Genomic DNA, 23,835 nt, shown 5'->3' on the forward strand with positions numbered 1-23,835 from the left:
CTCTTCGATCATGTCCCACAGGGCCAAGAGGACAAGGGGACAGGGAATGTATGATGACCCACTTGGAAGGAGAAGGAAGCACCTAAGATTCATGAATGTTCGTGGTTGAAAGGAATGTCAAAAGTCAGAGGGTTTGCAAGTAATCAGAAAGTTTTATTAGTAAATTACACAGGTGGCATGGAAATTGCAGGGTACCTTTTTATGGGTGGGTTTCCCCATCCTGAAGATGGATTTCTCATTTTCTATGCAAATTAGTTATCATGCACAGTCTGTTCTTTCAGGTCTTCCTGGAAATGGGTTAGAGAGGTTTTGGGGTCTTTAGCGGTCTTAGTTCCACCCTATAGTCCATGCCCACTTCCTGCCACTCAGTCCTGTGCTTATGCTGTACTGTCTTGTGCTTATCAGCTGGACTACAACAAGGATGTTTTTCAGTGCTGCCCTATCTCACCTTGTCCTCCTTCTTCAGCCACATCTTGTTCTTTCTCATGGCGTATTGGTATCAACAGTTCTTGTTTATTACCAACAGTCCTTGCTTGACTCCTCAGCCATCCCATTATCTATGTTTGAGACATACACATTAGCTCTCTTGTGTTCTGGGAATAGAATACTCAGGAAGACTGGACTGCAGTTTATAGGGTCATTAGAGAGTGGGCTTCAGTATGCATTAGCCCCTTATAATTGAGAGCTCAAAGGGTCTCACTTTGGTGTCTAGAAGGTTGCAAGGAAGTGGGCTTTAGTCATAGTAATTTTCCATCCTTGCCACAATTTGAGTTGGTTGAAGGTTCAACGACAAAAATGCTATTCCACTTGAGTTGTTACTCAGGCAAGAAAAAGTTTCCGAGTCTGTTCATTGAAAAGCAGATGCTTGATAAACATCTGTTAGTTCCCTGGAACAGATTATGTCCAATAAGCTCATGAGGGGCTTAGCCCAGGTGTTGTTTGTGAAGGCCTAGGCCTAACAAGCATTTCTCAGGTTTTGGTGGGGCCTGGGGTGTAGCGGGGCACGTGCCTCCACAATCCAGTCCATGTCTAAACTTCTCTGGGCCTCTACAGGATGAAATAGGACTGTGGCCATGGGGACAGGCTCAGGACCCCCCAGGGGAGATGAGGCCCCACTCACTAGTAGGACAGGACAGCTTTGGGGGCTAGTGAGGACCGCTGCTTAGCTGGCACTGCAGGGCAGAGTGAGGTGTCTGCATGTGACACACCGCCAGAGTCCCCCACATGTCCCCTGACTCACTGTGGGCTTCCAGTACTCCATGCCCTGCATGTGGCCCCACACAACCCTCTCCACGTGTGACATAACCCCCATCATGTGTCCTCACCTCTGAGTGGGGGCCTGAGACCCACGCTCTCACACGCCCCCGTGGTCCCATGTGTCGCTGTACCTACACGGGAGGCCCCTGCCTGTGTTCCCCTTGGCCTCAGGCAGCCCTATAACCCTTCAACACGAGGGCTTCCATCGCTTGGACTACTGCAGGCGTCCCACAGTAGCCCACGGCCCCGCGTGTGTCCCGGTGGCCGGCAGAGCGCGCCCCCTGCAGTCCAACGTGTGTGCCGCACCCCGCCCGCCTGACGCCCCCCGGCCCGGCGGTGCCCAATGGGCAGCAGCGGGGGCGGGCGCTGCCGTTCGAATAAGAGCGGCGGCGGCCCGGGCACTGGCGGCTTCGCTCTGGTAAAGGGAGATCAGTACGAGTGGAGCCCCGGCGACCCCGGTGACGCCGAAGACGGACACGATCCCCAGCCACGGTCACGGTACGTGGAAAGCTGAGGCGGGGCGGGCCCCGGTGATTCTCCTGGCGGGTGCTCAGGGCCGCAGAGCGCGGCTGTGTCACAGGCGGGCGAGGCGCGAAACCCTCGGGCCGCCGGGCCCGACTGTGGCGCAGCCTCCGTCTCGAGCCAAGCTCAGCGGCGTCCCCTTCCCTAAGGCCGGGGAGCTCCCGGGCCGGAGCGTTGTCCCGGGCGCGTGGTTCTTCGTTTCCCGGGGCTTGGCAAAGTCGGAGCCTTCGCCAGCGGCATTCAGCCGCCGCGTTCCTGGCGGGTTCCTCTGCTGCCCCCAGCGCCGGTTTGGAAGAATCTCCTCCTTGTGCCCTTTTTGTGCCGTGCTCGGGGCAGCCCCCTCCTGCGGCCCTGAGCGGCTTCAGGCAGCCCAGAGGCTGCGGAGGTGACTTCCGAGGGTCTCCCAGACAGCAGCGAGGGGTGAGCGTCCCTTCCTCGCCCGGCACCTCCCTGGCCTAGCTGGCGACCCGTAGGTCCGGTTCCCGTTGAATCCGTGGCCGCGGGCTGTGTGAGTATCGGGGGGAGTTTTTCAGGGGTCAGCCGGGATGTGACTCCGGTCAGGCTAGAGGGAGACGTAGCATCGGGAGCCATTCCCTGCTGAGCCCCCGGCTTTTCCTGAGCTGCGCCAGGGCCGGGAGCGGGTCTGTGCCGGCCGCACCAGCTCCCCGTCACTCAGGTGCTGCCTGGGCAGGGTGGCGGCAGTGAGCGCGTCCAGGGTCGGACGATTCCCCTCCCCGTGGCGAGGCGGCGGGGGTTTGTGTGCCGTGCGCCTTTAACGAGCGCGGCCCCGGCGCGGTGACGTGGGATGGCCCAGGGCCAGGAAGGGGAACCGCCGCCTGCCAGCCCCGCCGAAGAGAAGCTCAACAACTTTTCTTTTGTGCGTGGCCGCTGGCTCCCCGGCCCTCTCTGGCTTGCCAGCGCTCATGGCGGATTAACTCCAGCGCGGCGACGACGGCCGCGCGGGCCCGGTAAGGCCCCAACAAAGACTTTCTGCCTCTTCCTTGTTTTGTTTTCCACGGGACTGGCGCGGAGGAGGGGGAGGGAGGCGGGGGCGGCGAAGCTCAGCTCGCCCAGCTCCGCCGCCCCGCCGCAGCGTAGGGCTCCCGGCCCGGCGCCCTCGCGAGCCCCCGAGGTTCGGGTCCCCGGGGCCGCGGGCGGCCGCGTCGGGCTCGCCAACATCCGGGCGCTCGGGTCGGCGGCTTCTCTCCCCCTCCGCCCCGCGCCAGCTGCGGGCCCGTCCGTGCGCGGGGGCTGCCGTGGGTCGCTTACCCAGCCTGGGTGCTTCCCGCAGCCGGACCCCCGGCCTGGGACAGCCCGGGGCCCGCGGGCGCGTCCCCCCGGCACGTCGGGAGCTCCGGAGCGCGGGCTTGCGTAACGCCGTGTTGTGACCGGAGCGGCGCAGGGGAAGGCGGGGAAGGACAATGCCGCCGCGGCCGCCGCCACCTCCGGGACTCGTAGCCCGGTGCCCACGGCCCCCCTGCAGCTGCTCTCTTCGGGGATGAGACTGGAAGGCGCTCAGGGCCTCTGGCGGACTCCCCGGCCACTTCCCGCCTGCCATCACGAATGGCACGTCCTCACCTCACGGAGGGTCGTGGCCGTTGTCTCAGATGCTCAGGGTGGCCAGTGACAGCAGTGACAAGCCAGGCTGTGACCGCGGCAGGGGCGGGTTAGCCCTGGCCGTCCAGATCTCACACCGGGCACCAGTGTGTTTGCCGACTGGTTCTGGTAAAACCCAGTTCGACGCTGGTGGCACACGGTTTTCTCTCCGAGGGTCTGCATCCCGTGCTGCACGAGTGCTTTGCCCCGTGCCTTTGGGTGGATTTTTAGGGAGAGGTGGTGGCTGTACTACCAGGTGGAGGGACAGTAGTTGCTGAGTGACCCAGCCGTGGGAGCTGAGTTTTAGCCAACTGGAGGGAGGACCTGTCGTGCTGAGGATGCCATGCTTCCCGGCTGGACTGATGGCACTGGGATCTGTGTAGTCTCCGAAGCCACCATGACTGGTTGGCTGTGCTGTGCTGTGCTGAGCAGCTGCAGATCCTGACCAGGCTCCTGGCCCGTTGTTGTGCGGGTGTCCAGGTGCAATACAGGGTGAGGAGCCCCCTTGTCATCTGGGTGACTTTTTACCTCCCAGCAGTCCCTGCCCTTGGAAGACTGCCAGGGTGGCAGTGGGGGCAGCCAGCGTGGAGGCAAAGGTTGCTGTGAAGGGGACCTGGCAGCGATCCCAGATCCCGTCAGGGCAGCTCGTTCCTGCTCCCACCCAATGCAGCGATGCCCGGCGAGCTCCCTGTGCCCCCAGCAGGTGGTTCTTTCACTAGCAGCTGTGGGAAGGGGAGCTGGCAGCGCTTCAATGGCTTGGCCACTGCCTTGCCAGGCAAGAAACATTAGTGACGTTTGGAGGCGAGAGGGAGGAAAGAAGGCACAGCAGGATAATGAGGAGCCCGAGCAGCAGTTTTCCACTGCCCCCTTGTCAGGATCCTAACCTGTGGGAGTGGACCTGGCTGCTGCTCAGCATTGCTCCACTCTCTCTGCCTGTGGGGAAGCAGAAGGATGCTGGCTGCTCCCGCACAGCTGGCCAGATGCAGGGACACATCCTCCCTTGATGGGCAGAAATGCCTGGTGCTGGGTGCAAGTGCTTTCATATTTGCAGATTCTGTGTTATCTAGGGATGTAGCTTTGAGCCTCCTATTAAGTGCCAGTAAGCTTTCTTCACAGGGTAGGTAGACAAAACAAATCCCTTTTTGCTGAGCACCAAGGACAACTCTCAGGCCCGGAAACAAACAGTGGTGGACTGAGGGGAGGAACAAGAAGGATGATACCTCACAACCTGAAGTTGTAACTGGACAATTAAACCCCAATATGCAAATGAACCAAAACTGATAAAAATGTAAGACCTTGTGACTGGGTGCGGTGGTTGGTGTGGTGTAGTGGACTCGGGGTACAGCCGTGGTCGGGCTCCTGTCCTGCCCAGGGTGGATCCTGTAGGCCTTTCAATAAATACCTATTTTATTCTCTAGCTCTGTCCAGTCTCTGTTTCAGGTCAGCCTTCCAGGCAACACACTTAGTAACATAATTGCTATACTTTACCTTTTTTATTGCCCCCCCCCCCCCTTTCCCCCCCTTGTTGCTGTTTTTAGGTCTGGGCAGTGACCTGGCAGGCTGGCCACGATGTCTCTTCACACTGGAAGAGTTGCTGCTCTCCTCGCTTGGGTAAGTCCCCCCTTCTCTGCTGGAGGTGGGACGTGCTGCTGCCAGCACTGGCAGCTTCCGGGCACAATGCTGGGACTTGTCACAGGAGGGGTTGTGGCTGGGGCAGGTTGTAGGGTAGCCCAGTTCCTACTGTTCCTGGGCAGGTGGGTGTTTGCAGGAGAAGCCTTGCTCCCCCTTCCTGCTGAGTAACCCAAAGTGCTGGAATGGCTTGGTCTGGTTATGGAGACTGCCTGGGAGATGGAGCTGAGCTTGAAGCAGGCAGCAGGTGTCCTGTAAAGGGGCTGTTGGCTCTGTCTCACAAAGTACTGCTGTGTCCAAGGAAAAACTCATAGAATGGTTTGGCTTAGAAGGGACTTTTAAGCTCATTCAACTGGAAGGCCCTGCCATGGGCAGGGAGACCTCCCACTAGACCAGGTTACTCCAAACCACGTCCAGCCTAGCCCTGAACACTTCCAGGGATAGGGCAGCCACAGCTTCACTGGACAGTGGTCACTGGGAAGGATTTCTTTGCAATATCCCATCTAACCCTGCCCTCTGTCAGTGGGAGGCCATTCCCTCTTGTCCTGTCATTCCGGGCCTTTGTCCAAAATCCCTCTCCAGCTCTTTTGGAGCCCCTTTAGGCACTGGCAGGGGCTCTAAGGTCTCCCTGGAGCCTTCTTTTCTCCAGGCTGAACACCCCCATGTCTCTCAGCCTGTCCAGAGAAGAGGGGCTTCAGCAGCATGATAAATGGGACCTGTGCCAGACTCCCAGTGTGGAGCTGTGGGGTTCATGTTCATCTGTTCCCTTGGAAGGGGTGGTTGGAAGGGGTAGATTTACTTTCACAGCCAGACCAGGCGCTCCCCTGCACAGGTGGGTGGCACAGCACAGTGTTGTCTTGGCTTCTGCCTTCTGACTGTCCCACCCCATTTCTAGGTGAACAGCACAAAGGTTTGTCCTGATTCCTTCAGTGATCTGTCTCAGCTCCAGGACTGTAGTGTCTTTGTCAGAATTATCCACAAAATGTGAGTATGGGGAGCAGTGTGCACATTTGAAACCACACAGCTGGGTCTGGGCTGCCTCTTGGAGCCACTGCACAGCCCCCAGGAGCTAAGGGGCTTTCTTCTTGGGCAGGGTGGGAGTGGGGGTCTTGGGGTATTTATTCCTCCTCTGGCATATGAGGTGCTGGGATCTCCCATCTCCTCTGTGCCACTGCACAGCTGGGGTCTGTGTGCAGAGCTGTTGGGCCCCGCAGAGCTGCCCAGGGAATGTTGTGGTCAGGGTTCCTGTCATTTGAGATTTGTTATCACATCTGGCACTTAACATCTGGGTTCACTCCTGGCATTGAAGAAAAGACCTGAGTGCTGCTGCCAGTGGCACAGGCGTTCCTGCAGCTGCACAGATTATTAATTTCTGTTGATGCTGCTGTGGTGAGGCAACAGCCCGGCAAGTTTTCCTGAGTGGTAGCCTTGGGAACCTGAGGAAGCCTTGTATCTGGAAAGCAGTGTAAAGAATGACAGTTTCTGTCTCATGAAGTGCTTCTGTTGCCTGGGGATGTCAGGCTGCTGCTTCATATAGTGTGGTCAGGATGGAGCCTGTTTGCTCCGTCCTGGGACCTGAGGTGGCTGTGCAGGGATGGGAGGAACGGCTCCGTCAGGAATTGCGTTTGTTGCCTGGGAGCAAGGGGCAACTAAAATCTACAGGCCATAATGGGCATCAGAGGTGGAATGAAGCCTGGTGGTTAAGGAGCTGGCAAGACGAAGTGAGAGGGTGTGAGACTTCCATGCATTGCTTTCAAACCCTTCCGGTGGGAGGCTCGCTGGGAGCCTGTCTGCTATGATTACCTCCTGCGCAGGGTAAGGAGAGCCTGCCTGGAGCAGGGATCTGCCTGCAGTGGGTGGGAAGGAGCTGCCTGCACCACAGATATATTTAGTCAGACGTGGTTAATCTCCTGGGTCTGTGCTCCAGCTGGGATTAGTAGGGATCCCGGTGGCGTGTGCTCTCTAAAGAGGCCTGGCCATTGCTTGATAAAGTGGGATGGCAGCAGGGCAGCTGCCTCAGCAGCCAACTGATCTGAGGAGTTTCCAGTGGCACCAGAGGGAGTCCGTGAGGAGGAGCAAATCCTCGTGGCAACTCCTGTCCCAGGCCAGGTTCCCATTTTTGGCACCTTGGGAGTGAGAGACAGTACTGAAGCAATGCTGGTCAAGCATGATTGGTGTGGGTTTTGGGCATGCAGTTTCTGAGCTGCAGTTGGGGGACCCTTGTGGGTCCCATCCAACTCAAGATATTCCATGAACTGGTGGCTGCTCAGGAAGAGTGTAGTCGTAAATAAGTGCAGGAGGAAGCTTCAGCCTCCCCAAAATCCAGCAGGAAAAGCCCGAGGCTCCGTGCATGGACTGGCTTCTGTGATGCTTCTTGGCCGGTGGGGCCACCACCAGCTCCCTGTGCTGTGCTGGGTGCTGGGGCTGGCAGGCAGAGGAGGAAGCAGTGCTGGGGAGGTGTTGCCTGCTCACCTCCAGCTTCTCCACCAGCAGGGAGATTCCTAGGGATTCCGCCCCCACGTGGGGTGTGGTTGGCCCTGGCTCTGCTGGCCCTGGTGTGGCGGGCGGAAGGCAGAACAGTGCTCCAGAGCCAGCCCCTGTCTCAGCGAACCGTGCTGCACAAAACTCAGTGTTGGTCTAATCCATCTAGAAAGAGTTAACGCAAACCCTGCCCTCTTCCAGCCACGGGACCAAGGAGGGGGAGTCTGTGCTGGAGCAGCCATTGCCAGAGAGGATCTCCTTCATCCATGGTTTCCTGCAGAGTAAGACCCTCCGCTGGTGCTGGGGAAAGTGACTGCCCCTACTCGGTGCCCCTGACCTCTGAGGGAGTCTGGTCTCCTGTCTGCAGCCTCCCCCTCACATCAGGGTGACCCCTCCCCCACCCCACATCAGCAGCTTTCCCACAGCAGCCTGTGGAAGGGAAAGCTTCCTGATGGGAAACTTGCAGGTGGAAATCCTTGCCAGAGGCTGGGTTCAGAGCAAAGGAGGTCCTGGGTGTGAAGGGCAGGGTGCCAGTGGCTGCTCTGGTGATGCTGCCTTGGAGCAGTTTTCCTAGTTGGGTACCTGGACTCAAGCGCTTCAAATCCCAGTGGAAAACCTTTACTCAAGCAGAAATCCTGGGAGGGTAAATGGGAAGTATCTCACACTCTTGCTCAGCCTTTCCCGGAGGGAAGACAGCGTATCCCACCTCATATCCCACCCTCCAGAGATGGAACTCTCTGTTTGTGCTGATGTTGGAGGGGAGATGCCAAGGTGGGGAGGCTGGGATTTAGGGTGAGGTTCCAGAGAGGGGAATGAAGGTCGGTCAGAGTTAATGGCCAAGGCTGAACACTGGGATCTCAGCTCTGGAGCCCATCCTGCCCCATGTCCCTTTTCCCTGGGGATGCATTACAGTGCCCTCCTGTCCATGAGTGTCACTTCAGGGGAGGCAGCATGCCCAGTGGCTCCTGTATGACGACGGGGAATTCTGCTTCATGTTGCAGAGCACTGCAGGCACAAATTGGCTGCAGAAAACCTGGTCTCTGCACAGAAACTCCTGGATGGAGAGGAGCTGGTGCTGGCCAAGGTAACTGTGTGGCATGTTTTAGTCCCAGACAGCACCAGTCTGTCTGTGACTGGCCTGGGGTTAGTGATGGTTTTCCTGCCTTGCTGCAGGTGGCTGTGCTGCTCCTGTATCACACCTCCATGAGTTCCAAGAATCCTGGGGACTGGAATGAATTTGACTACAAGACCCAGGTAATCCCTTTGGGATTCCTCCTCTGGATCTGGGGTGCAGGGGGAAACAGCAGTGCCTTTGGGGGAAGGTGCTCCGAGACTTGCCCTCCTGGGCCCCATTGAAAGACAGTGTGGAGTGGGCACTGTGGTGCTCACTGGGGGTTTTGGGCTATCAAAAGCTTGTGGCGACAAGTTTGGGCAGCAGCACTGCCCACTGCCACACGCCTGCTGTGGTGCTGCCTGTGACCTGCAGCAGAGCCACTAACTCTGCAGCTCCTCCAACACAGGTTGAATTGGCATCCATCCTCAAATTTGTCCTGGATAACGAGGAGTGCCTGAATGAGACTCTGGAGCCATTTCTGCAGAGGAAAGGTACGTGCCGGGCCCTACTTTTCCTCCCATTTGTGCTGCTGTAGCTGCCCAGCCGTGAAGGCAGCTGCATCACCCAGATGCCCTCAGCTACAAAACAGCGCCCTGTAAACTCCAGGAGTAGGGCTGCCATAGAGCTGCTGGCTCGTCCTACTCAGCAGTACCACAGCCTTTCCCTGGAGGGGTGGAGCAGGTGAGATGCTGACAGTCTTGTGGGAGCAGAGTTGCTGGGGAAGGACTGTGGCGCCGGAGGGATGGGGATGTAGGGCAGGTTTTGGCTTCCTCCGTTGGGCTGTTCCATCCCTACTGGAATTTGTGGTTCCTGTGCCCCTGAGATTTCAGCTGCTTAGCCTCTTAGATATTAAAGATCCCAGCCTTCTTCCTTTTTATTTCCAGCGGAGCTGTCCTTGTCCAGTGTGTCCAGCAGCAGCTTTGAAGAGCGTTCCCCACTGTTCTCTCTCCCACACAAGCGAGAGGTGCGTTTCCTGGAGCTGCAGAGGATCGCCTCCTTCCCCAGCACCAGGTATGTGCCCTGGCTGCCAGGGGAAATGAGGAAAGGGGGGAGTGGGTAGGGCGGTTGGGACCCGCAGATGTAGCTGGGCTGCACGCTGAGTCCCTGGAATGCCTTGTTCTGCCTTGGTGCTGTCCTGCTGCACATTGCTCAGGCATGATGTGGGGATGGATGGTGGGGGTGAGCTTGGGCTCTAGCTGCTTTTAGAATCATGGAATCATTCAGGTTGGAAAAGCCACCTGAGAACATCAAAGTCCAACTGAGGCCCCAGCACCACCAAGGCCACCACTAAATCGTGTCTCCATGTGTCGCATCTACTTTTTTTTTTTTTCTCTTCAACCATGGGAACTCCACCAGTGCCATGGGTAGTCTATGCCGTGGCTGGACAACCCTTGCAGAGAAGGAATTTTCCCAGTATCCAGGCTTAACGTCCCCTGGCACAACCTGAGACCATTTCCTCTTGTCCTATCCCTTGTTATTTGGGAAAAGAAACCAACACTCAACTGGCGCTATCCTCCTTTCAAGGAGTTGTAGAGATTAAGAAGGAGCCACCTGAGCCTCCTTTTGTCCAGTCTGAGCCTCCCCAGCTCCCTCCGCTGCTCCTCATCAGACTCATGCTCCAGACCCTTCCCCACCTCTGCTGCCCTTCTCTGGACACACTCCAGCACCTCCATGTCTTTCTTGTGAGGGGTCCGGGACTGAACCCAGGAGTGGAGGTGCCTCACAGTGCCCAGCACAGGGGGGCGGTCACTGCTTCAACCCTGTGGGGTCACACTGTGGGTGACACCAGCGGGGATGCCCTTGGCCACCTGGGCATGCTGGTGGTGGATTTTGCCCAGCACTTAAAGGTTGATGTTAGTACAGGCAAGAGGAGGAGCATGGCCTTTCTGCTCAAGTGATGTGGCATCAAAGTTATTCCTGTGAATCTGATGCCAAAATGGGTTTTGCTTTTTTATGTTCTTCATATTTTCTTCATATATTCGTAGCTCTCTAGACTGTTACTGTATACTTGTATAGTTCCTATCTGTCTCCAGTATTTTTCCTACCCTGATAGACAGAAAGACAAAACACATTCCAAAGACCCTATCCTAATCAAGGATCTTTTGGGAACCAAGGATGTGCCACCCTCCCAAGACACTTTCCCATAAGGGACTAGCAAAAGAGGGTCTTCAGAAGAGGGTTGAACCAGCAGGGGGAGGAACCGATGCCTTTAAAATGTAGGAACAAAACTACACACCTAGAAAACAAATTTAATATAGGAGGCAATATAAAAGCTGGTTTTTCGTCGGAGGCATCTGAGGACATTTTTCCATATTTGCCCCTGGAGGCCTCTGATTAAAGACCAGCTTTTATATTGCCTCCTTTATTGAAGTTGTCTTGTATGTGTGTTGTTTTGTTCCTAGATTTTTAAGGCAGCAGTTCCTTGGGGAGCCAGGCAAGAGAACCTGCCCCAGAGATGGGGGTAGCAGAGTGGGTCTGGCTGCATGGGGCCTGTGCTGGCTCCGGATAATGCAGCTCTGTGTGTGTGTCTCCCTGCAGCCTGCCCAGCACTCCGTCTTCGCCCATGGGGGACATCATGCAGACCCCCCAGTTTCAGCTGCGGCGGCTGAAGGAGCAGCTGGCTTTTGAGAGAGAGAACCGGGAAGAGCTGGAGGTGGAGGTGGTGGAGAATCAGAAGCTCATCATGGAGAAGGGTCAGTCACTGGCAGGGTGTCTTGGGCTGCAGGGAGGGGTCTGTGGGGCAGAGATCTCCCCTTGTTTCTCTGAATTTTCTGTTGTGACCCCACCACAACTCTGCTCATGCATGGTTCATCCTGCCAGGCTGCAGGTGAGACTCCAGCTTTCTTCTTCCATCTTGTGTTCCCTTATACATCCTGGGCAACAAAAGCCATGACTGAAGCAACACCTATGCTGAGCCGCAGCGCTGGTAGCCTGGCTCTTTGATCTTCTGCTGTAGAGGGCTTCTGTGCAGAAGTGCTGTTGTGGGGGCTTCAGGTGACAGGAAAAGTTGGTAACGGGCCCTTTCTTGCCCCTTCCCCAGATGCTCAGATCACCACGATGCAGCAGCAGATGGATCGCCTGGCAAAGCTCCATGAGAAGCAAGCTGAGAACCAGGTGGAGCCCAGAGAAATGGAGGAGCTGAGGGAGAAGAACGAGAGGTAATCCTCCAGGAACATGCACTCCTTCCTCCTAGGTGGGACCTTGTCACTCCCACATCCCCAGGCCCTGTGTTGTCTGTCTCTTCCCTAGCTGCGCATGAATTGGGAGAAAGCAAACCTTGTTCTTGTTCCTCTGCTTCTGTGCCCTGGGGAGGAGACAGCAGGCACAGAATCAAGAAGGGATCTGGGTTGGAAGGGACCTTAAAGCTCATTTATCTGGAACACCCTGCCATGGGCAGGGACACCTTCCACTAGACCAGGTTGCTCCCAGCCACATCCAACCTGGCCTCGAGCACTTCTAATGATGGGGCAACCCACAGCTTCTCTAGACAACTTGTGCCAGGGCCTCACCACCCCTCTCAAGGAAGAATTTCTGCCCAATATCCAATCTCACCCTGTCCTCCGTCAGTGGGAGGCCATTCCCTCTTGTCCTGTCGCTCCAGACTCTTGTCCAAAGTCTCTCTTCAGCTGTCTTGGAGCCCCTTTAGGTGCTGGAAGGTGCTCTGAGGTGTCCCTGGAGCCTTGTTTACTCCAGGCTGTACACCCCCGGGTCTCTCCTAGCCTGTCTCCAGAGCAGAGTGGCTCCGGCAGCCCTCGGAGCATCTCCTCTGGACTTGCTCCAGCAGCTCCACATCCTTGTGATACTGGGGTCCCCAGAGCTGGAGGCAGCTGTGCAGGTGAGGTTTCAGCACAGAGGAGCAGAATCCCCTCCTTCCTTGCTGCCCACTCTGTGGGATCAGCCCAGGACACGGCTGTGCCACCATCACACTGCCTGTGCCCTCAGGGCAGTTATGGCCTGCAGCCCATTTTTATTGCAGTGGGCAGAGATCCAGCCCCAAACCATGCAGCCTGTTCTAACAGCCCACTGTTAACCCAAACCCTGCATGGGAGCAGCCATTCCTGTTAGGTGAAAAGGGTGTGCTGTCCGTGTGGGTCTCACCTGGCCTGGAAAAGGGTAAGCTTTCAGGGTAGTCCTGGAACTCCTGACTCCAGCCCCTATTCCCGGTCTTTTCTTTGATCCCATGTACTGGGCTTTGTCACACACTTGAAATCACCTGTCACACTGTGTCCTCTGTCCCTGTGCAATTGTTTACTCAGGAAGGCTGCCCAACCTCCACTGGAAGTGCCGTGTCTTTTTTGTCCTTTCCTCACTTACTTCCCTTTGCGGGGGCGTGGTTGGAGTCCCACAGCTGCCTCTGCTCTCAGTTTGGAGCAGTTGGGCTTCTGCAAAGCACAAACACTGCTTTGCTCTGCTCTGCTTTGCCGCCTGTTGGGACCCAGTTTTAGAACTGGATTGATGGTAGAGTCACAGCAAGGCATGGAGGTCCCTTGGAACCTTTGGTTTCCTTGGCAATATCCAGCAGCACCGATCGCTGGTGATATCCTTGCCAGCCGCCAGCATGCACCCCTCCTTCACCACCTCCTTTCCCACAGCCTGGTGGGGCGCCTGCATGAGGCCTTCAGGCAGTGCCAGGACCTGAAGACTGAAAAAGCCCAGATGGACCGAAAAATCAACCAGCTCTCCGAGGAGAATGGGGATCTTTCCTTCAAGGTATGGGGTGCAGTGCCTTCTCCATGTCCCCATAGCCCGGTTGGTTATGGTGGAACCCAGGAGGGAGGATTTGATGGCAGTCTCTGATGCTGGGATGTTTATGGTTCTGCTAATGCCTTCTTTGACCCAGCAACCAAGCCTGCCTCGGGCTCTGGATCCTGATCCAAATAGGAACTGTGGTGGGGGAATGGGGACTGGGTGGAGCTGCTTGCATGTGGTGAGCACCCAGAACCCAGGATGCCCATGTGTGCTGCAGCTCTTGGGAATGGGGAGTAGGCAGAGCCCTGGACCACAAAAGTGCACTCTGACTCTCTTCTGGACTGGATGGATTTTCACTTGGCAGCTGCGGGAGATTGCCAGCAATATGGTCCAGCTGCAGCGAGCCCTGAATGAGCTCTCGGAGGAGCACAACAGTGCCATGGCACAGTCGCAGGAAAAGCAGCGACAGCTGGAGAAAGAAGGAGTTGCATGCTGCCCTGCAGGATAAGGTGAGGGGGCCTGGGGAGTGGTGGGTAGCCCCCTATAGCCCCCCCATCTGGGGACATGCCAACTGCAAGCAGGGTGCAGCAGCTGGGAGCCTCCTGCCCATTTGTGCCAGCACACAGGGAGAAGCTGTGAAACTGTCAGCTGCCATGGGAAGTCTCTCCATATTCCTAGGAAGGGTTCCCCATGGTGGGACAGGCTGCTGTCCTGGCAGTGGAGAGAGGCAAAGCTGCTGGAAAAGCATGGTGTCAGTACTGACTGGGTGACTGTGCCTCTCCTTGGTTGATGGACTCTTCTGTCTTGCACCATGCTCAGTCCCATCTCTGTCCCCAGAAATGCTCAGAAGAGAAAATCGAGATTCTGCAGGGAAAGATTTCTATGCTGGAGGAGCATTTGGCCAAGCTGGAGGAGTGCAGCACCCAGGAGAAGGGAGAAGTCATGGGGGACATTTTGAAGGTACTTTGGGGCTCCTGCAGCAAGGGCTTGGATGGTAAGCTAGTGCAGTTGGAGAGAGCAGCAAGTGGCAGGAGATGCATGGCAAAGCCATGTGGGGCAGAGCCTGCTGCTCTCTGCTGCTGGATAGGGGATGTAGGGCTGAGCACTCTGGGAGAGCTCCTTTTGGGCTGAATTTGCAAGTATTGCTTGCAAGGAACTGGTGGCTTCCCCAGCCTCCCACAGCATGAATTGCTTGTGAAGGGAGCATCTCCTGCATAGTGAAAAGGTGTTTGGTCCACGGGAGCAGAGTGGCACAGAGCTGAGGGGAAAGCAAGGTGCACTGGGGTTGTGATGGGAGGGGAGGCAGGCACTGGACAGCTCCCAGTGGGATGCAGCACGTGGGGCTCTGCTGAGCATGTTGGCTACAGCTTGAGGAGCACCTAGGCGTGCATGTTTTGTCCCTGTAGTAGTCTGGTGTTGGCTGGGCATCAGGTACCCACCAAGCCCCACTATCGCTCCCCTTCCCAGCAGGACAAGGGAGAGAAAATCGAGATGGAAAAGTGCTAGTAGGTTGAGATAAGGCAATTTACTAAAGCAAAAAAGGAAAAGTGAAAGTTTGTGTGCATAAGCAAAGAGAAAACTGTTGCATTGTGTGGCTACAGAATTCATAGTGTCTAAGGAGGTTACAGCCACCGGCAGGGAAGCACTCCTCTTCCCCCCACCCCGAGCTGGGGAGGGAGGAGAAGTCGAAGAGAGAGATCTAAGGGTGAGAGAAAGGGCCCCACCTCCATCTCCCCTAAAGTATTGGTTTTGGGGGTGGGGCAAAGGGTACATAAGAACATTGACCTGAAGGCAATGGAGACACACTGAGGGGGAAGGAACCACAAGGCCAGGGTCATTGAGGGGGAGACAGAACCAACCAAACCATTGTGTACAGAGATTACATTGAGTAGCTGAAAGGACTCTACACTCTACTTCCCATCAGCAAGTGATATTTAGACACTTCCTGGGAAGCAGCGCTTCAAGACATGGAGTGGTTGCTCCAGAAGGCAAACACTATAATAGTGAAGTCCCTGTGTTCCTCCTACATCCCTTAGCTTTTATATCTGAGCTGACATCATATGGTGTGGAATATCCCTTTGGTTAATTTGGGTCACTTGGCCTCATTGTGTCTGCTCCCAGGTTCTTGCCCACTCCCAGACCCTTGCTGGGGAGGGGGAATACTGAGAGTTCATTTTCCCTTAGAAGCTTTCAGAGTGCTGTGCTTTGTGTTGGTAGCTGGAAAGGTGTTGGTAACACACCAGTAGTTTTGGCTTCTGCTGAGCAGCACTCTTTCTGTATCACTCAGACCCAATACAGTCTCCCATCTCTTCTCTTTGCCAGCTGGAGGAGCTGAAGCAGGAGGTGTCCAGCCTCACAGCCAAAGGAGTGTGGCTGAAGGAGGAGAAGCAGCAGCTGGACAGCCTTGTCACCAGCCTCCAGAACTCCCTCTCTGAGAGCCACCGGGCCCGAGAGAGGCTGAAGTGGGACCCCATAAGGGTGGACACAACCTCCCCTGCAGCGAGATGGAGGTGACTGGAGACCCACGGGAGGGTTGAGGCATGATGGGGGCTGCCCCACAACCCAGCCTCACCTGTAGTCCAGTTCCAGCCTTTGTGCCAGTTGACCTTGCAGGTGACAGCATCCTGGCAATCCTCCCACCACTGTTCACAGTCCTCCTGACACAGTGGCACATCCCGGATCCGGTCCTTCCACCAGCTGGTGTCTGCCTGCAGGGCCCCCAATTTCCCCCAGTTCACCCCAATGATCCTGGTGGGTGGGTGAGGGTAGGGTCTGCACCTACCTGGTCAATCCATGGCCCCAGGTTGGGAGAACACTCATAGAGACACGTATCCTGGATGAAGTGGCGCTTGCATTTCTCTGGCATGGCCCCACAGTGATCCCAGTTGAAGTTGTACAGGTAGGACTGGTCCTGGTGGGCTTCCAGACTGGTGTTGGCAGTGCAGCAGGCATTGTCTTTCCAGAGGACACACTGCACCGGGGCAGCTGGGGCTCAGCTGGGACCCACCAGGGCTCAGCTGGGACCTGCTGTGGGTCCAGGGAAAGCACCAGTGCCCATGACTGGGTGACACTGGGTGATGGAATTCCTGTTGGGGAACAGAGCCCCCCAGCCTCCCTCCTGGTGACCCCACAGCAAGTGACACCACTGAGTGCTGGTGCAGTGGATGAGGACCGTACCTGCCCGTAGAGCTGCCCCTCAGGGCCAGGCTCTGTTTTATGGTGCTTGGCGTCCATGCAGACTTTGAGCAGCGAGTCCACCGTCACTGCTGTGGTGGCAGCTGGCCGGGCCAGCAGCACCAGCAGAGCCAGTACCGCTGCCATCGCTCTGCCAGGGCAACAGCAGGTCAGGACGGCAGCACTGAGAGACACGGGGACAGCAGGGACAAAGTCCCCCACCGTGCATGTGGAAGCGCAGCAGCAGCAGCACATGGTCGCTGCCCAGGACCACCAACAGTGGGGTCAGGCATCTCACCAGGGGGGTGCCAGGGGCCAAGGCTCTTACCTGGGGGGCAGCTGGGCTCCAGATGCCGTGGGACAAGCACGACTCATCTCAAAGGTTGTGGCACAGCACAACCCTCGGCCACTGATCACGGGATGTGGAAATGTGGCGGATTGGGCAGCACTGAGGGAAGGGAGGAGACAGTGCACCCCGCCCTGGCACCCTGCTGTGTCCTGGTGTAAGAGACGGTCTGAAGATCCCTCATCTGCCTCACGACCATCGTCAAGGACAGAGACTGAAACCCCTAAAAGGGACTTTAAAATCTTAGTGCAGGAGTTATGGCCTGGCTGAGGCAGGATGTTGGCCAAGTGCTGCCTGCAGGTGTGTTCGATGGAAAAACCCAGCACGCACATCAGAACATCAGAACCTGAGCAGAAACAATGGGCAAGTCACGGTGAAGTGACTGCGCCTGCTGACTTGTACTGGTTGACGCTGTACCTGCTGACGACCGGCTTGTTCTGAGTTCTCTAAGTGAACACACTGCAATGATTTCCCCCACCTGTTTGGCCAACTGCCTGTTGCTTCGGAGAGGACTATAAAAACCCTGGAGACCCCCGCTCACTTTTGTGATCACCCCACTGGAGAAACTCGCATCTATAGGCATCTTCAAAAGCCTCGAGGACTCGACCCTCCATGTTGGTAGCTATAATCCCCTTCCCCCCTTTTTCTGTCTTTCTTACTATTCTCTTTTCGCTCCCCACTATCGCATTTGTTGGCACTAAATAAAGGTGCATTTGTGATTGAATAAACTGAGTTTGTCCCCCGCTGTGTCTTTTGCGCTCTGAGATCCCTAAAACGAACCATCACGAACCCCGCTTGTGTGAGCGGATCGTGACATTAAATTGGTGTCACGGACAGGATCTTGATGGACAGAGGGGTTGTGGGTTTTATATAGTTTGTAACGGGAAGGACCCTCGTCTCAGCCGCACCTAGCACGCCATTTCGGTGAGCGCTGTTAGAAAGCAAGGGGGAGCGAGGGAAAATTCCCGCAAACTGTATACACCCAGGCGTATAGCACTCCCTGTCATCAGGATTTCAGAAGAAGATCTCATTGTGCAAAAGATGGAACTGTAGTTAGTTTTTGTGTGTTTCGAGCTGCTTGGTGTAGTAGAGGAGACAACCATTTGTAACTAAGGTGAACCTCCCAGGCAGTTTTGGTCTCCTCGCCCATTCCAGGGAAGCGAAGGGAAACACAGTTTTAGCTGTGCCTTTGGTGTAACTTTAAGCATACCTCCCTGAGAGTGGTTTTGGTCCCTTCACAAAATGAATGAAAAAGATAAGAATGCATTTTATGCCTTGTTAGCAAAACATGGTGCTAGACCTTCTCCAGACAGAGAAAGGTGGGCACAGAATAATTGGTTTAACTTTGAAAACATTGTAGATAGAATATATTCTTTGCAATATGATGCTAGATATAAACTGGGCAGAAATAAAACCATTCTTTGCTCAGTTTTGGGGGCCTGTCTTTCGGCAGCCATAGAAACCCGTTTTGAACGGGTAAGTGAAGAAAAAGCAGTAATAGAATCCCTGCAGAATTTGGTAGAAGCTTTGCAAAAACAGTTAGGACAGGAAAGAAATCAGAATTATTTGCTGCAGATTTCCCTTGCAGAAGGGCACAGTAAAAACTTAAAATCTGCAGATTCACCCATAGAAGGAAAAATAGAAGGAAAGGAGACATACAACATTAAACAAATATACCCTCAGAAAGAATTAGTACACATGCAAAATTGTGGGGAACACTGTTGCTCCAACTTGAGACCTCTCATTAAAACAGAATATAATTATATAAATGAAGAGGATCATGATTCCCACATAACCACCAAAGAAATACCATACACAGCCACTGAATTAGCTAAATTAAAGAAAGAATACTCCCGCCTCCCTAGTGAATTAGAGACGGAGTATGTTTTTAGAGTCTCACTCACTGTGGGTGACCAAATTAAATTAAGTGAACAAGAAGCAAGTGGCTATTGGGGACATGGAGTTTTCTTAACAACAGGAAATACACGTGCTCCATGGTCCCTGACACAGTGTGCAGCTTACTGGGCAGGGGGGTTAAACCCCCTTGAGAGGGGCGACCCTCTGGCAATAGTCGGCACCTCAGACCAACTCCTAGAAAACATACACAAAGCTGCATGCTTGCAAATGATAAATGAAAGAAAATTAATCTCTGGCTATGAGTCACCAATGCAACAGCCTGTTAAACCTGAGATTATGACCCCCTTAATTCGAGGTTTGCCAGAGTCTCTTAAACCAACAGCAATTCTTAAAAAAACAATAGCATCTATCTCTCTGGTAGATAGGCTTGAAAGATTTCTTGGACATACAAGAGATCAAACTGGTTCCACTGACTCCACTGACTCCTCACCTTTTACTACTCCTAGCACACAATATAACAGCAGTCATAAAGTTTGGACATGGAGTGAGGTAGCAGAGGAGTTAATAAGTTACAGTAGAAAATATGAACCAGTGAAGTACTCAGAGGACAAACCAGAAAAACCCAAAGGAGTCAGGCACATTGCTTCTCCTAATGAAAAACCAGAAAAGGGAAAACAAATTTCCATCCGGCAACAGCTGTGGTCGCTAGGGCTGAAAAGGAGAGTGCCACGAGAAGTAATGGATAAATTGCCTTATGATAAATTGGCTAAAATAATTTCTAATTGGCCCTGTCCCAAACCTATTGTATTGGAACCATCCAACTGGCAACCCAGCGCACCTCCTCTTTCACAAGCCTTGGGCAACCAGCCACAACATTCCCTTACACAAGTTGTAAACAATGAGACACAGCAAGTGGGGGGTGTTCAACAGAAAATAACTTCCCACTTAGAAAGCCTTGGTTTGCAGATCCCCTCAGAGAAAATACAAAAACCTTCTCAAGAAGTAAAATTTTTGTGTATCTGGTGGAAAGGAGGTATGACATGTATCCCACCTGACACCCTAACCTCCTTAGATCAAATAAAAGTGCCTGAGTCCAGGAAAGATCTACAGCATTGTTATAAATGGGCAGGAGACATAGTTTCCTCCTTTAAATGCCTTTATTATTAAACAGGGTCTCGAGGGGTGGCCTACGCCGCTGCTGCTGCTGCTGCTGCTGCTGCTGCTCCCTTTTGTCCACACCACTGAGGAGGAGGTACAATCCACTTTGCTGCTCGTGCTGCAGAGTGGGAGTTCTTGCCTTGTGGGGATTCCAAAGAACTTTCTAGGCTCATGGAGTCCAGGGGTGTCTTGCTCTTTAAGTACTTTGTAAGTTATGGTGAGATACAAAAGCTTATGAAAACCCTCAGTATAAATACCCTTGTGTATGTTTAGTCCAGTGCTGTCTTTGGCAGATTTAAACTTTGAGTTGGCTCATTTTGGCTAGGGGCTCTTGGTGTTGATATGGTCCCATCATGCAGCTGGGCTCTTTTTATTTCCATAAGGGTGGCAGCAGCAGCCTGACTGACAGGCCGGTTGTCAGCAGGAAGTAGGAAGAGGATCTGACAGGAAGTGGAGCCAGCAGGGAACAAGCCGATGGGACAGGCTGGGTGCAGGCAGGGTGCAGGCAGGTAAAGCAGCAGCAGAAATGGAGACCGGTGATGCCAGGGAGCGGTGATGCCAGAGAGCAGTGATGCCAGGGAGCAGCAACAGCTTGACTTGATGGAAAGCTTAAGTGGGATTTTGGGGTAGGGGATACAGAGTGGACAAAACTGCCAAACAGCATTATAACTCTTGAACTAAATTTAACAAAACATTACAACTCTATAACCAACAACTTATAACTTCATCACCATTCTTATTTATCATAGCATGCCTTGTGATTATTAGTGTTTTGGAGAAAACTCATTCCAGATTTTTCCATAATTGCCAGACCTCTTTATAACTTACTGAGAAAAGGGGTAAAATGGGAATGGACTGCTTCTCAAGAAGAAGCAATGCAATTACTGATTTTTGAAGCAACTGCTCACCAAGCCCTTGGCCCTATTCATCCTATAGATCCTTTCCAGGGGGAATGGGGATTTGCTTCCTCAGGGTTGTCAGTACACATATGGCAGTGGGGTCCTGAGGGTCCAACATGGCCTGTTGGTTTTTATTCCCGTGGTTTCAGAGATGCTGAAAAGAGGTATATTGCCTGGGAAAAGGGCTTGTTTGTGGTTAGCTTAGCTCTCATAGAAGTGGAGAAGATCACACCAATTGTCTTGAGAGGCCCCTTCAAAGTAATTAAGTCAGTCATTACTGGGACTCCCCCACCTGACGGGGTGGCCCAGACGGCCTCAGTAAGAAAGTGGTGTGCTCAGATTGAACGTTATTGTAACATCTTCTCAATAACTGAAGGAGCTGTGAAAAAACTGGCAGTACAAGAAGCAAAAAACTTGGATAGCATCCAAGACAAACCTGCCTCAGTCATTACCCCTCCCTTTTCCCCCCGAACTGTCAGCAAATCCTTGGTTTACTGATGCTTTTCCTTCTGGCCCAACAGCTCCAAGCATAGTTCCCTCACTGCAGGGACCAAGTGATTCCAAGAATCCAGCATGTTACCCTGGACAACCTGTTTTGGTGGACCTCCCCACGGTGGGAGAGGTACCACAAGTGCTAAAACCCCCTCTGAATAAATACACATGGGTAACCTTTGATGCTCTAGGGAAAGAGTATCGAATAAATGCACACTGGAGAATTTCCATCATTCTAACTTTCTGCCTTTTGGTGGCAGATTCTGTTGTGCTTACTTTTCACAGGAGAACTCTGAGGGACATGAAGGCCATATAAACCATGATAAATATTTTAAATTGGGAATTTTTAGAAGTATTAATGAAAAAATTGGCTGCCAAAACTAGGGATTTGACCAAATTACAATAACCATTGCAGTTATCCTTATTGGCTTTGGGGACACATCAGTGGTTGCTATCAAACATATTACCAAATTGGGAAAAGGTGAATGTGAATGATCACAGAATGATAATTGATGCTCTTGGTGCTACACAAAACAATGTTTCTTTGGCTCTTAGCTGCATTCAGACACAGCTTTGGATGCAGACAGTTGTTGCCTCAATCATAAGGGAAGGAGAAGAAGGCACTTTTCCTACTGAAATCTGGAAAATAATTTGAGACAATGCAAATGATTTTGAAAAGGAATTCCAATCCTGGTGGAAATTGGTAAACTTTACCTATAATCCCAATACCAACACAGTTACAGCTTTTGTAATAACCATATGTAATGTCTTGGTGCACTTGATATTGTTAATGCAATCACAGCTCAAGACATATTTCTGGACACTGAACAAAATATCTGCCACTTTGAAATTCACCCTAACCAAACTTCTGAAACAGTGCTAATATATATAGGCAATGGGTGTGCATGCTTTAAAACTGCTTGTGATGTAGTGTTTGTAGAAGAAATAGTAGTGAATCTTAAGAATCACTCAAATTATTGTGTTTGTAGCTTTACCAAAATTACAAGATCTGATTTTTCGTACATAGCCCCAGTTACCTCATCACCTTTTACAATCTGATTATACAGTGATGCATAAATTATTGCCTCCCCCTATTGGGATGAATCTTACTTTGGTGAAGCAATTGTTGCTTCATCAGGACTTAATTAAGATTTTGGAAAAGATCAAGAAAAACAGACAGAAAACTCTGGTAACTATTCATCACAATGTGAGAAAAATACATCATGTCATGGAAAGAGTCAAAAAGGATGCTGAATACAGGTGGTGGGATACCCTTTTTGGGTGGTCACCTACTCCCACAGGTATCCTGAACAAAGTGTGTCATCCCATTGTTGTTCTTTTGATTTTGGTTTTGATTGGTTTTGTCTTATCAGTCATTTTATACATCCTAAATTGGAAAATGATGAAGAAGTTGACACACTTGGCATCTATAATGGAAGCACACAGTTTAGTCAAGACCCCTTTTGCAAGAGACACTCCCAAAGTTATTGACACGAGACGTACTACCCAAACAGCGAAAATTAGACCTCCAATAGCAGATTAATTTGAAATTGTTGGTTGCTTGTTTTGATTACTGTTGTTTGTTTTAATTATATTATATTATAATCAAAATTAAGCTGTTGTTTGAAAATTGTTATAACTTTAAGGAATTTTATGATTTGTTTTGATTATTTTGAAGAAATTGTTATAATCAATATTGATTGATTTTGTTTTGTTTCTATTTCCTTTTCCTATTTTTTCCTCTCTCTCTCTCTCTCTCTCTCTCTCTCTCTCTCTCTCTTTTTCACACCCACTCTCTACTGTCTCTGTTTTTTCCGGGATATGCTACTAACATGGACAAGTCCTGAAGACTTCGCAAGACTATGGAACCCTGCTGAAGGAGCTCTCTTGACAACAATCGTGAGTCACGGGGTGGTGTAAGAGACGGTCTGAAGATCCCTCATCTGCCTCACGACCATCGTCAAGGACAGAGACTGAAACCCCTAAAAGGGACTTTAAAATCTCAGTGCAGGAGTTATGGCCTGGCTGAGGCGGGATGTTGGCCAAGTGCTGCCTGCAGGTGTGTTCGATGGAAAAACCCAGCACGCACATCAGAACATCAGAACCTGAGCAGAAACAATGGGCAAGTCACGGTGAAGTGACTGCGCCTGCTGACTTGTACTGGTTGACGCTGTACCTGCTGACGACCGGCTTGTTCTGAGTTCTCTAAGTGAACACACTGCAATGATTTCCCCCACCTGTTTGGCCAACTGCCTGTCGCTTCGGAGAGGACTATAAAAACCCTGGAGACCCCCGCTCACTTTTGTGATCACCCCACTGGAGAAACTCGCGTCTATAGGCATCTTCAAAAGCCTCGAGGACTCGACCCTCCATGTTGGTAGCTATAATCCCCTTCCCCCCTTTTTCTGTCTTTCTTACTATTCTCTTTTCGCTCCCCACTATCGCATTTGTTGGCACTAAATAAAGGTGCATTTGTGATTGAATAAACTGAGTTTGTCCCCCGCTGTGTCTTTTGCGCTCTGAGATCCCTAAAACAAACCATCACGAACCCCGCTTGTGTGAGCGGATCGTGACACCTGGCTTGACACTCGTGCCTATCATGGCCCCCCTCCAGCCCTGCA

At 52.9% G+C, this 23,835-nt stretch overlaps 2 protein-coding genes across 7 annotated transcripts; one reads left to right on the plus strand and one right to left on the minus strand.

The window, feature by feature from the left end:
* LOC136305756 (nuclear mitotic apparatus protein 1-like) lies at positions 1–23,701 on the plus strand. 6 transcript variants are annotated; one of them, XM_066209097.1, is made up of 15 exons: positions 3,172–4,986; positions 5,900–5,988; positions 7,687–7,766; positions 8,487–8,569; positions 8,659–8,739; positions 9,006–9,090; positions 9,484–9,610; positions 11,138–11,292; positions 11,640–11,757; positions 13,192–13,309; positions 13,653–13,797; positions 14,126–14,248; positions 15,611–17,422; positions 19,837–19,917; positions 23,056–23,701. In XM_066209097.1, exons 1-11 carry the CDS (start codon positions 4,945–4,947, stop codon positions 13,794–13,796), a joined length of 1,122 nt encoding a protein of 373 aa, XP_066065194.1. In that variant the 5' UTR covers positions 3,172–4,944; the 3' UTR covers position 13,797; positions 14,126–14,248; positions 15,611–17,422; positions 19,837–19,917; positions 23,056–23,701. The 6 variants fall into 6 exon arrangements, with proteins under 6 accessions (XP_066065188.1, XP_066065181.1, XP_066065194.1 ...); XM_066209091.1 differs by lacking the exons at positions 19,837–19,917; positions 23,056–23,701 and adding an exon at positions 1–1,755 and having other exon boundaries at positions 4,914–4,986; positions 15,611–17,536; XM_066209084.1 differs by lacking the exons at positions 19,837–19,917; positions 23,056–23,701 and adding an exon at positions 2,116–2,747 and having other exon boundaries at positions 4,914–4,986; positions 15,611–17,536.
* On the minus strand, positions 15,472–16,727 carry LOC136305833 (folate receptor alpha-like). The gene is made up of 4 exons (XM_066209151.1): positions 16,466–16,727; positions 16,071–16,259; positions 15,861–15,996; positions 15,472–15,661 (listed from the first exon to the last, which is right to left on the minus strand). The coding sequence occupies exons 1-4, from the start codon at positions 16,715–16,717 to the stop codon at positions 15,642–15,644; spliced, it is 597 nt and encodes a 198-aa protein (XP_066065248.1). The 5' UTR covers positions 16,718–16,727; the 3' UTR covers positions 15,472–15,641.
* Positions 23,702–23,835: the final 134 nt, after the last annotated feature.

Source organism: Chamaea fasciata, unplaced genomic scaffold (genome assembly GCF_029207755.1).
Source record: "Chamaea fasciata isolate MVZ Bird 193981 ecotype frontalis unplaced genomic scaffold, bChaFas1.0.hap1 SCAF_2, whole genome shotgun sequence".
NCBI classification, from domain to species: Eukaryota; Metazoa; Chordata; class Aves; order Passeriformes; family Sylviidae; genus Chamaea; species Chamaea fasciata.